This window comes from Amphiprion ocellaris, chromosome 10 (genome assembly GCF_022539595.1).
Source record: "Amphiprion ocellaris isolate individual 3 ecotype Okinawa chromosome 10, ASM2253959v1, whole genome shotgun sequence".
In the NCBI taxonomy this organism is placed as follows: domain Eukaryota; kingdom Metazoa; phylum Chordata; class Actinopteri; family Pomacentridae; genus Amphiprion; species Amphiprion ocellaris.
In genome coordinates, this window is record NC_072775.1 from 28443113 (window position 1) to 28456300 (window position 13188).

The 13188-nt window shown below is 39.8% G+C and overlaps 1 protein-coding gene across 1 annotated transcript in view; it reads right to left on the bottom strand.

Moving 5' to 3' along the window:
* Positions 1–11900, bottom strand: part of LOC111577504 (contactin-associated protein-like 2) — a 90032-nt gene extending 78132 nt beyond the window's left edge. Inside the window, exons 1-3 of the mRNA XM_055014851.1 lie at positions 11457–11900; positions 4174–4284; positions 181–374 (exon numbers count right to left, since the gene is read on the bottom strand). Of these exons, the coding sequence (XP_054870826.1) occupies positions 181–374; positions 4174–4284; positions 11457–11538 (387 nt within the window). The 5' untranslated portion in view covers positions 11539–11900. The remainder of the gene's footprint in view (positions 1–180; positions 375–4173; positions 4285–11456) is intronic.
* Positions 11901–13188: the final 1288 nt, after the last annotated feature.

Consider the following 13188-nt stretch of genomic DNA (forward strand, 5'->3'; position numbering starts at 1 on the left):
TCCTCCTGGCCTTCATTTAACACAGGTAATTGAAAAGAGATCAATAGCTATTTAATTGACTGAAAAGAAACAGTTTATCATGGTAGACTTTTCAACTATAGCATCCAAGCCCTTCTCTAGCAATATGAGTGACATCTTTGCACAATTCTTTAAAGAAAATCACATTAAATGGTTTCTTACCCAAATGTTTCCATCTTGTAGATAAGGCCTCCAGTTTTTCGGTGTGTCACTGTATAGCAGCCGATACTTGCTCGTCCAATCAAAACTATTGTAGCGACCCTGTGTCACTATGGCAACCACTTGCTTTCTAGATCCCAGGTCTACCTGTAACCACTGGTAACGGTCTGTATCCAAGGGTGACCATCCTCCAGCACCTGGATTTGTGGGTGTTGTAGGGGTGGACAGGATTAAAGATGGGAAAAATAAAAATAAATGGAAGAATAGCAAAAAAAAATGTATCTGGAACACTGGAAACACAATTCTTATTTAATAAGTGTCGTTACTGTTTTCAGCTTAGCGCAACATTGTGCATGCACTGTTTGATAGACGCCGCTCACACAGATGATATCATCACAGTGTGTTTGGCAAGTAGGGTCAGTCTAGGTACAGAAAGTTGACAGATTACAGGAAAAACCAACATTGTGTCTGAATAAGCTTTTTGGATATATTTGTTGCCAGAACAGCTTCAGTTTTAACTCTTCAAGTCTGTAACTTTACTGGAGGGATAGAGAAACACTCTACTAAAAGATATTTCCTCATTTGTTGTTTTAATAATGGTGCCAGAGAGTGTTGGACCAAAATCCCAAATAGGTGATTAACTGCTGACGGCGAAGGACCTTGCATTTGAATCACACCATTTTCATCAAACCATTCTGGGACCCCTCACGCCCTATGGATGGAAAAAAATCAGTCAAATCAGAAAGGAATGTTTCATCATAGGATAAAGGATTTGTTACTTAGTACTTAGTACCATATTATCCTAGCAGAACTCTTCGCTCTCAGACTGCAAACTTACTTGTTCCTAGAATCTCTAAAAGTAGAATGGGAGGCAGAGCCTTCAGTTATCAGGCACCTCTCCTGTGGAACCAGCTCCCAGTTTGGGTTCGGGAGGCGGACACCCTCTCTATTTTTAAGACCAGGCTTAAAACCTTCCTTTTTGACAAAGCTTATAGTTAGGGCTGACTGGGTGACCCTGACGGGGTGAGCTGGTGTTTTCATTTGCACAACTGACTTCCCCTCTTGACGTCCCTTTAGTCTGCCTCTAGTTATGCTGCTATAGGCCTAGGCTGCTGGGGAACCTCTCTTGATGCACTGAGCCCTTCTCTAACTACCTATGCATTTACTATATATACCATTATTGCATTACACTCACTCTGTTTCTTTCTGTGTCCTTTCTCCGAGTGTCCCTGGTCCCAGAGCTGGATGCTGGATGCTTCAGATCTGTGGTTGTTCTCCCACCAACTGGCCTAATCTCCATCTGTGGGATGCTGCTGCTGACCTTCCTCCAGCCCACTGCTTCCAGCTGCCCATTTCCACCAATCTACTCTGCATTGCCCTTACTATACTTGGTTTGCTCATCTACATATTTTTGAATTTACCACCAGCTATATATGCAGTATATTTAATGCCAGAGCCATACACCATAGCAGTAAACTATAATTAGTTTCCATATCAGTTGTACTTTGCATGTATCATCTGTCTCATCATGCATGTATCAAACTGTGTGTTTTATGGTCTTTGTGCCCACTCCACAGTGATTCCCTTCCGGCTGCTCTGCTAGCTGGCTGCAAAATGTGGAATGGATTTCCTGAACGGAGGCGTGTCTCAATGAGACGCAGAGTAATGAGACACGCCTCCGTTCAGACATCCATTCCACAGCTAGCAGGCAAGCATTGAGCAGCGGTGTGGCTAACCAACTTTTCATCACATGTCCACTGTGTGGAAATATATGTACAAATATATGCAAGTATGTCCCAAAAGGCAACTTGAAGTAAGTAGTATAAGGTCAGAAAAGGAAGTCAGAAAAACATGAAATCCTGTCAACAGAAAAAATCCCATCCTGAAAACAAACATGCAGCTGTGAAGGTTTATGTCCAATAGATGTGTTGAATGTGAACACACCGCATCTGAAAATCGCCTGCATGGTGGGCGGTCACTAGTGGGCCACAAATTTGTCACATGACAGCTCTTTCAGCTTGACGGTCTGGCAGATGCGTTGGACCAACATGGCGGCTCGGCTGCAAACTTTCTCTTTTATTTCGAAAATATTTCAGCTAAAAGTATTTCTAAAAGCTGGATTGCCGCACGCTGCATCGAATTTGCATAAAGTAGAAGTCGAGTCTACTTTATGCAAATGAGCTGCGACCCTTTCTGGGGAGACACACCTGATCGTAACCGGACCAGCATGTGGTGTGTTTCCAGCTGCGTTCCGTGTGTTTACCTGGAGAGGGCCGCAGCTCATTTGCATAAAGTAGACTCGACTTCTATTTTATGCAAATTTCATGCGGCGTGCAGAGATCCTATGCATGGTGAAACTGTCCTCAGAAGGTCTGCTGGGGAACAGGGAGCACTGAAAGGGACAGAAAGAGACTAAACAGAAGGTCAGGAGGGCCGGTTCTGTCCTGGACTGTTCCCTGGACTCCATAGAGGAGGTGGGTGAGAGGAGGATGTTGGCAAAGCTCACATCCATCATGGACAATCCCTCTCACCCACTGCATGACACTGTGGGGTCTTTAAGCTGCTCCTTCAGCAGCAGACTGAGACATCCACCCTGCAAAAATGAGCGCTATCGCAGGTCCTTCATCCCATCTGCTATAAGACTTTACAACATCAGCATCACTGGCTGATGTTAACATAAACTGGACTCATATCATATCATCCCAAACCATAAAATTTGTACAGACATTATTGCACTTTGCAATAATGTCTACATCTTTGCACTTTTCAAACTTTATTTTTTTTTAAGCCACTTTATACTGTCATTGTCTTACGGTGTCAATACTGCACTATTTCATCCTCATTTCTCATCCCTGTACATATTGTAAATATTATTACTACTGTTCTATTATTATTTTATTTCTATTACTACGTCTATTGCTACATAAGCTGCTGTAACAATGTGAATTTCCCCTGGCGTGGGGAGAAATAAAGGACTTATCTTAAACTAGCCATTAGTGAACTATAATGAGGATAGATTCAGGTACTGCACGGCTTATTTCTCGCCTCAAATGCTTTCAGAAATCCTTTTCACTAAAGTGTTTTCGAAATAAAAGAGAAAGTTGGTGGCCAAGCCGCTATGTTTATCCGACTCATCTGCCGGACTGTCAAGCTGAAAGCTCGGTCACATGACCACGTAGTGGCCCGCTGAAGCTCGGGCGCTGTCATATGATAATGTTGTGGCCCGCTAGTGACCATCCACCATGCGGGCGATTTTCAGATACTGCATGTTTACATGTGGGAAAAATGCTTTTATTGGACATGTACCTTCAGGGTTTCAAATTGATTGTCAATATTTATTAAATCTAAGATAGATACACACAAAGGGTAAACTTCTCTAACACTACCCCTCTCAAAATAAAATACAAAGTGCTGCTTCATCTGATCAGCTTAAATTAAGTATACTGGCTCTTGTAGCATCAACAAATCAATATCATACTTGAATGTAGAGAAGAGTTTAGTACAGCCTCATATAAAAGCAAGAATAATGATAATAATATTATAGCAAATAGAGCAGTGGTATCGGAATAGTATCAGTATCAGCAGATATCCAAATTCGGGTATCGGGATCAGATTGGAAGTGAAAAAATGTGAATCGGTGCATCCATACTACTAACAACGGCTAAGGACGTTACGGTGCATAATGGTCATGCTCCTGCTGTTCTGGAAATGTTCATTGGACTTCCTCACTGTCAGGCCTCACCTGGCACCTATTGACTGGTAAGCTGAACATAACCACAGCAAGCTTAAGTTCAGCTTACCAGTCAATACTACATCTGGATACCCTGGCTACTCCTGCCTGTGCCTGCTCCTCTCTACTCCCTTGTTTAAACCTCAGGTAAGTTCTTGGACCAGCCCTGGCCTCAGTGCTACCAATCTTTGCTTTAGCCAGAATATAATCCAATGTGTGTATGCAATAACAGGAACTGTACAGTACTTAACATTACAAAGGCATACCTTGTTTCCGGTTGAGTTTGGCATAACCAGCTCCATATCCTCGGCCATATATTGATGAACTGCTGAAGGAGCTGTAGGGGAGAGGAGTGGCCAAACTGTCCTCACACTTCCCTGAACCACAGACAAAAACAGACACAGAGATTGACTTTGGTTACCCTCCTGATTTTTCTTCTCATTATGCTAGCAGGTCAAAATATTAAATAAGTCTACAGCTATAAGTAATACATTGGTTCAATAAATTATTCATTAATAACAGTAAAATTTTTAGCATTCGATCAGCGGTATATTTTTTATAAAATGCGAAAACAAAATGTTTGTATGCTAACTCAGTAGTATAAGATGGTGAATGAGGAAAACAATAAATAATGCCTTTAATTTATAATGCACTTTACATACAAAATCTCAAAGTGCTTCAATAGGGAAAGTACAAAATACATTTCAATAACATTTCAAAAACAGTAGCAACATGTCAAAACTTAGATAAGAACGTCTTTAGCCCTTTTGTAACCCTTTGATGTGTAGACCACATCAGGAGATACCCATTTTCCATTGGATTTGGGTCACTTTTGACCCAGGTTATGCATCAAAGGGTTAAATGACTCCAGGGACTGTGGGACCCTTAGGGGTGGTGGTAATGTGTTCCACAGTTCAGGAGCAGCTGTCTGGAACGCTCTGTCGCTCATTGTTCTTAGGTTTGATCTTGGAGTGAACAGAAGGTTGATTTTGGTGGATCGAAGTTGTTTGGAAATGGAGCGAAGGGTTAAGAGTTCTGAAAGGTAGTCCAGGGCATGTCCATGAATGCACTGGTAGGCAAGTAGACAGACTTTGTACTGGATGCGTTTTGAGATTGGAAGCCAGTGGAGGTTACGGAGAACAGGTGTAATGTGGGCGTGTTTGGGCATCCTCGTCAAGATCCTGGCGGCGGTGTTTTGCACATGTTGGAGCTTTAGGAGGCTTTTTGCTGGGATCCCGACGAGGAGGGCATTGCAGTAGTCCAGCCTGGAGGAGACAAAGGCATGAGCCAGCTTCTCAGCGTCAGAAGGGAAGAGAGTAGGACGAAGTATTGAAATGTTTTTTAAATGAAAAAATTAGATTTTACAAAGATTTTGTATGTGGTGTTCAAATGACAAATGTGGGTCAAAGAGGACTCCCAAATTTCTGACAGAGGAAGAGAGAGGAATGGAGAAATCAGACAGTGAGATAGCAGAGATGGGAGAGGATTTGAGCTGGTGAGGGGTCCCTATGAGAATGGCTTCAGTCTTAGAAGCATTCAATTGCAGGAAGTTGTCTGCTAACCATGCCTTTGTCTCCTCCAGGCAGGCTATCAGGGCTGATGGTGCTGAAATGGAAGTGGGGTGAGTGGGGTCAAACGATGCACTTGCTAAACATCAGCATGACGGCCCCATGCAACTGTTGAAATGACTAAAGATTTTAAGTTTTGCTGCGGATTAAGATTCAATGCCCTCTTCACTTTTAAGATAAGGCGGTAAACTTTTTTGACAAGGCTTATAGTTAGTGCTGTCTCAGGTGAAACCATCCATTAATTATGCTGCTTTTGAATTTTTCTGAGAAAAAGCACAACAGTTACCACAGTCATCTTGAATCTCAAAACATATGACATACCGTATACAACAGGATGTTAATATACACTGCCTGGCCAAAAAAGTCGCCACCTGGATTTTACTAAGCAAATAGATAAGAGCCTTCCACTGGATAATTACTGCAGTGATGAATACATTTCAGCTGGCGACAACTTATCTAACCCTAGCTAGTGCAGTGAGGAGCTTCTCATTTCAAAAACAACCATGTCAGAAGACATATTTTGTGGTCATTGAAAGGATGTTAATCTGTCAAATTATTGGCATGCATCAAGCAAAGAAAACAACTAAGGAGATTTCTGAATCTACTAAAATCAGGTTATGAACCGTCCTACGCATTATTAAAACTTGGAAGGATAGTGGGGAACCATCATCTTCAAGGAACAAACGTGATTGGTCATGTGGTCTGATGAGTCCAGATTTACCCTGTTCCAAAGTGACGGGCACATCAGGGTAAGAAGAGAGGCAGATGAAGTGATGCACTCATCATGGCTAGTACCTTCCAGCCTGTGGGGGTTAGAGTTATGGTCTAGGGTTGGTCAGGTTCAGCAACGATATGTCTCCAAAGAATGATGTCAGCTGACTACCTGAATGATCAGGTCTTTCCATCAATGGAGTTTTTCTTCCCTGATGGCACGGGCATGCTCCAAGATGACAATGCCAGGATCCATGGGGCTCACATTGTGGATGAGTGGTACATGAGGCATCATTTTCACACATGGATTGGCCTCCACAGAGACCAGACCTCAGCTCCATTGAGAATCCTTGGGATGGGCTGAAGAAGACTTTGTGCAGCGGTCCAACTCTCCCATCATCAATTCAAGATCTTGCTGAAAAATTTATGCATCTCTGGATAGAAATAAATGCTGTGACATTGCAGAAGCTTATCAAAACGATGCCACAGCGAATAAGTGCCATACTCAAAGCTAAAGGCAGTCCAACAAAATATTAGAGTGTTCCAATTTTCTTTTTTTTTTGGCCAGGCAGTGTATATGATAATGTTACAGATAGAATAAACGAAATTAGTGCATTATGCTTCTAATTTATGCAGAAGTCTGACATTACTTTTAAATTTTTTTTGTGTGACATTTTCTATATAAATGGACAATCTGTATAAAATTTTGGTTTTGAAAGGAGAGGAGTGCACAGTATGAGTGTTTCAGTGTGTGTGTGTGTGTGTGTGTGTGTGTGTGTGTGTGTGTGTGTGTTTGTGTGTGTGTGTGTGCGTGCGTGCGTGTGCGTGTGTGTGTCTGTGTGTGCATGTCTGTGTGTGCATGTGTGCGCCAACGGCAGGTGCAGGAAATGGTAATGAGCTTACTCATATGCATTACAAAATAAGCTAAGCATGACTTAAGCAGTTTAAAAGAGCAATAAAAAGATTATCTGCATAACAGACAGCCGGGAAGACAAACTCAACACTTCACCAACAGCTTATCCTTTTTAGGAGAATACTTGTTTATTTATTATTTGATCATTTAAGCAGCTTTGTCCATCTGGACATTTTGCTTTTAGTTTTCAGCAAAACACCACATGCAATGTAATGGTGATGTTTTTGGACATTCAGTTAAAAATTTCTTTTAATCTTTATAATTCTGCAAAGGTGAAGGGAAGCTGACCTGTTTGACAAATGTTGTTGCATGTTATCTGTTCAGTATGTATCACCTCAGACCTCTGCTCAGAAGGATATGTCCTGCAAGCAACAGCTCCTAAGGAGGATAGCTGCAAGACAAATTATCCTCACTATGCAGACTGATAACACATATTTACAGAAGAAATGGGCATTGCTTTTATTGTTTAACCATTTTTATTTTTCCATCTAGTACAGGAGCTTTTTCAAATGTGGTATTTATGTTTGGGAGCTGTCACTATCAGTGAAGCAAGCCATCACTAGGCTGAAAAATCAATACAAACCCAACAGAGGCATAGCAAAAACATTTGGCGTGGCCAAATCAACCGTATGGTACATTCCTAAAAAGAATGAACATACTGGTGAGCTCAGCAATGCCAAAAGACCCAGAAACAAACGGAAAACAAGTGTGGTGGATGGCAGAAGAATCGTTTCTCTGGTCAAGAAAAACACCTTCACAACAGTTGTCTAAATCAAGAACATTCTCCAGGAGGTGGGCGTATCCGTATCAAAGTCAACGTATCAGAGAAAACTTCATCAGAGTTAATATCCTAGACGTTATCATACAATAAATAAAAAAATAGAATTTAAAAGTAAAATCAGCTGGAAACTCTTAAGTTATAATTTATTGATTTATCAACCATCTGGTAATCTTCAATTATTCAAAAGTTGTTCATATGTTTAGATGTTTTCAGTAAAAGTAAATTTGTGCTCAGAGTTACAGGTTGACTGCTGCTTATAATAATTTGAGATGTGTCTGTTGCATAACAGGAGTCAAAAAGAGTCAGGTATGGAGGTTCAGTATGAAGAGACTGCTCGGTCAACTTATGGAATGTAACTTTGGCCACAGGTCCTGTCAAGGAAATGGCTTAGTGTCATATTTATATGCTGTTATTTATAAGGAATGCAGAGCTGGAAGTGTTACATGGTATGGATGATTACACAAGGAAGTTTCAAATTACAACCTATTAATATGTTTGTAACCTATATAAATGTTAATAAGTTAATGTTATAAGTATATGTAAAACACTATCCCTATTCTTCTTTGGAGTGAGAGAGAAGTGAGGTCTCTCCAAAATGAAATGAGCCCCAGTGCTAAATTTTACCATAAAATCAATAAGCTTTGACATTAATGATTCTGCTATCAGTACTTTACAGATTAATGTCAATGTTATATTGTACATTCTATCTCACTAATGGTATTGTCAGTGGTGTATTTTAACTTTTCCAATTCAGAAGCGAGTTCTCTCTCTTGGAGCCTGTATGTTAGGAGACAGAGCAGCTCTGAGACATGCCTGCAGCTCATTGCAAAAACTCTGCTCTCAGTGATGATGGAGGAGACTAGTAAACATGTATTGCCTGTTGATGCAGACAACGTGTAACAAATCCTTTGCATGTAATCTTCTATTGTACACCAAAATTTAAGAACATTTTGTTGACTTGTCATGAAGAGAAAATACTGAACATACGCAGTAAAAATAAGTATTTCACATTTGGATATTCGTAATAAATTAGCAGTTGATCTGACATAATAGTATCCTATTAGCCTATAGAGACTAGATGCTGGCTCTCTAAACTAGATGAGACTCTTGCAACAGATGCTTTGAAGTCTTTCTCAGATCATTCTGAAATACAACCAGGTTTCCCAAACTGAGCAGCACATAAGGTTGCTGTTGATCTGCATCAGTGTTCTGAAACACGAGATGCAACAGGGCTGGTGATTTAAAGCAGGCACTACATTTTTCGATATTATGTATTTTGCTTTTCTGAGCAATATCTGGCTAACGAATTTTCTTCTGGATTAATAAAGTCCTTATCTAATTTTAACTTAGGTAACACAGAGGTGTTTAACCATTTAAATGGCTCCGCAAAGCTCTGTCTGACAAGTACAAAACCAGATCTGAATGCCATACAAAGCAAAAAAATATTTTTTGTAGTCTTTGTCAAAGTTACACCATATGAGAGAAAACACTGATGCAGTAACTTTTCACCTTGAAAGACATGATACCAATTAGCACTGTCACCAAATATTGCATGTCAGGTCACTTGATATGCAATATCACCACAAACCAATTTTTTCAGGTTGCCATCCTAGAGCCGTATAAAAAAATCACAAGCTGAAACAGAAGTGTTACAAGTGGAATACTATGCAGCTACCATGGACTTGTGGTCCAGCAAGACAACGGAGGCCATAAGTCTTACTGTCCACTCTATTGATGACTAATAACTAAAAAATCGCTGCTTCCAAAACGTTTAAACGATCATACAAGTGACAAAATTGCAAAGGGGATTAAAGGAACCGTTTGCTGCTTGAGGTCTCAGTGAGAGAAGTAATGTTTGTATAACAACAGACAGTGTAATGAACACAGTGAAGGCTGCCATCCTGAACAAACAGACTACCAGTGCCTGAAACACTTACTGCATCATGCAATTGATAAGTTAGACACATGCAATATCTATAAGGTATTTTACTTAACCTATCCTGGATAACAACAGGATTCATAAATTTAATCAGAAAAGTAAATGGTATTTGGTTGTAGGTCGTGAACTCTCAGAAGTTACCGAAAGGCTGCTGTCATAAGTGACCAGACCCTGAGAGTGCAATGTAACACAACAAGAATGGCATGTCTAATTGTACTGTGTTTTTCATCTTAATGGTTGCTGGAGTTTCTTAAAACAAAAGCCAGCTGTGAAATTGAGCTGTATGCAAAATAGATGAAAGGAAAAAACATTTTAATGAGGTCTGACATGAAAAACTGTGATGGCACCAGTATTAATCACTTTATTTTTTCAAATGAAAATTGTTGCATTCTTCCCCAAAACACACTAATCACATTTTAGGAAGCTACTGTAGATGGGAATTATTTAAAAAAAAAAACTGATCATGACAATATGACAATTTGTGGCTGGATTTCAAAAGGCTGTTGACTCATGATCCCTGTACAATCTGGCAGTTTTGGAAAGAAGAATAGGGTAAAACTGCAGTGTCCAAATATGATTGAGACCTATCCACATGGGCTCAATGCTGCAACTTTAGCCTGAAGTGAGTCTGCTAAATACTGGCTTTTTGAAGCTAAATACTTATGCAATCACTTATTTTACACGCAGCAGGCTTTACATGGACAAAACTACCGCTTAAAGATTGCAGGCCATTTTGATATTTTTAAGTGCGTCAGAGATCCCAGACAAATTGATGGGTCTGTGCAAATCATTTTTACTTTTGTAAAGAAACCATCACACAAAATCTTCCACTATCTGTCAGTTTAAGAAACTGCATCTAACCCACACCAACTTTGATATGACAAATATGTGAACTACAAAAAAAGGCCATATACCACATATGTGTGTATGAACTATGTACATCAGATGTAAACCTTTACATATGTAATGATTCTATTTCTGTACAACTACATTACAGTTGTATAGCAGTTTATAAGCAAATGTAAATGAACCGTGCATGTAAATTAGCAATTCATAAAAGCTTTGAAAAACAGTGAAATCATATTTCATTATGTATTAGAAAACAATTATTGTAGAATTCGAAGAGTTAAAACACCACAAGGCAAGCTAAGTGTTAAAACCTCCTACTATTTTTGGACACATTTGTGGAGCACCCTTGAATGTAACAGATAGTATGGGAGTTACACCTTTCATATTATTATTCTATAACTGCTGTTGTTGTGTCGCTCATAACTACAGTAATAATAGACTGGTTGCTCTTTTTTATACTACCAACTGTTGTGCTTTCTAGAAGTTAGGCAAAATAAAGACCTCACAAATGCATACAACAGCCTACAGATTCTGCTCCTCCTTGAGAAACACGCATGTCTTTTCCCCTTCAATAACTCAAAAACCGTGATAATGACTGCCTTCAATATTTTACAATATTTTATGATCCCCTGCCCTGCAGCTGATCCTGGTTATTTGGCTTCATGCGAAGTCTTGATTCTGATCCACATCCCTAACTGCATAGGCAGCTGGACTGGCCCCGGTAAAAGCAAGCTTCCAAATTAGCCACGACTGCTACTGTGTATGTGTGTTTGCGTTAGCCTACTTACGGGATACTGGGGATGCAGCGCTGGAGATGCTGACGATGCTGTACAGTACTGGCAGCAATAGCATCGCGGTCAGATATGACATCTTCACAGAAACTCACACAGTTAAATAGACAAAGACAATAACACGGGTATAGGCGGGTTGCGGTTCCCTCCCCTGGACTGTCGTTGTTTCAGCGATTCACAATCGAGATGCTGTTATCTTCATTAGAAAAGAAGAATCAGCAATGGCTGGTCGCCTGATGCGCTTTGTGCGTGGCCTTTTGTCTTTTCTCTCCTGTCCTATCAACCTGCCCAGTGACGGTCCAGCAGGGTCTGACCTCCGATAGTAAGCCTGTGAACAGAAAGCGGTCGTGCTGCGTCCGGGCCTTGAGCTCCAGGTGCATGGTCAGAGAAAAAAGCAGACAGACCGTAGCGGCACAAACACTAAACTGCCAGACCAATGAGTACACCCCCACTCTCTGTATAATTTGGTACGGTCCGATATTTACAACAATACAGGAGTCCTTCAACAAAGGAGGGGGCAGAGGGGAGCAAAAGGGTCTGCAAGAGAAAATAAGAAAAAGATCCTAGAACTGCATAAAGCACACATATTTGAAAAGGGAACACAATAGAAATAAAACAGAAATGCACTGCCCACAGAGTTTTGAATCTGTAGGATGCAATATACTACACAAAATAAAAAACGGTAACACAAAAAAAAAAAAATACATGGGTAAAACCTACAAATTGTAATCATTCACAAGAACTATTTGACATTCACTCAGTGTAAAGAATTTATTTCGTTTAAGCTGGATTTTCTTTTGGACCAACCCGGTTATTTTAAGTTGTCCTTAATTAAAATGATTAATTGTCTTAATTTACTTAATGAAAGTGGTCTATTCAGTGTAAGTGGATTGTTTACTCCGTGTAAACCATTTTTGAAGGTTGACAAAATGATTTAAAACATTTTCACATTCATTAAACAATAAATTAGTAACATCATAAACAGATGTACAAACCAATAACAGTCTCCCTCTGCTGAATACTAGAGATACAACGTCCTCAAGAAAATAAATCCTGAAGCTGTTCCACTGACACTGAAAGAACTCCTAAGACATCATGGTGATTTTACTGGGATATCAGTATGATTTCTATTTCAGAGGAGACCCCAATAATCAGCTAAATATATGGTCCATTTGTTGGCCCAGCGGTTGATATTTTCACCCTGCTGAGCACACTGCTCCACCCAAATCTCAGATGTTTCTCTGAAAGTACCAATAAGGTCTGACTATGGAAAAATGAAAGTACTTTCACATAGTGGAGCCAGTAAAAGAATCATCTGTCTTTTTTGTTTGTTTCTTTGTTTTAATAACACTTATTTGGCAGTATTGGCTTAAGCAGAAAATTCTTTGAGCCCCTATTTAGTCAGTAACTAAAATTATCACTTGATGACAAAACAAATTTATGATCAACACTTAAATATTTTTCTGACAACATATTTCTTTTTAGCAACTTAAAAATCTAATTATATTATTAAAACAATATTAGACGTTAGTTTTGCATTTGTAGAATCTCCTTCAGCTAAACACCAATGACTACTGATGATAATAAAGAAAATAGCATACCTATTGCTACAGATACCTTCCAGTGTCACGTGTCACCCCTTCATTCCATTTCCCATGGTTATCCACAATTCTTTTATCTTTTGTTATTTGTTACTGTCTGTCACCCTTGTATTTACATACAGGCCCCT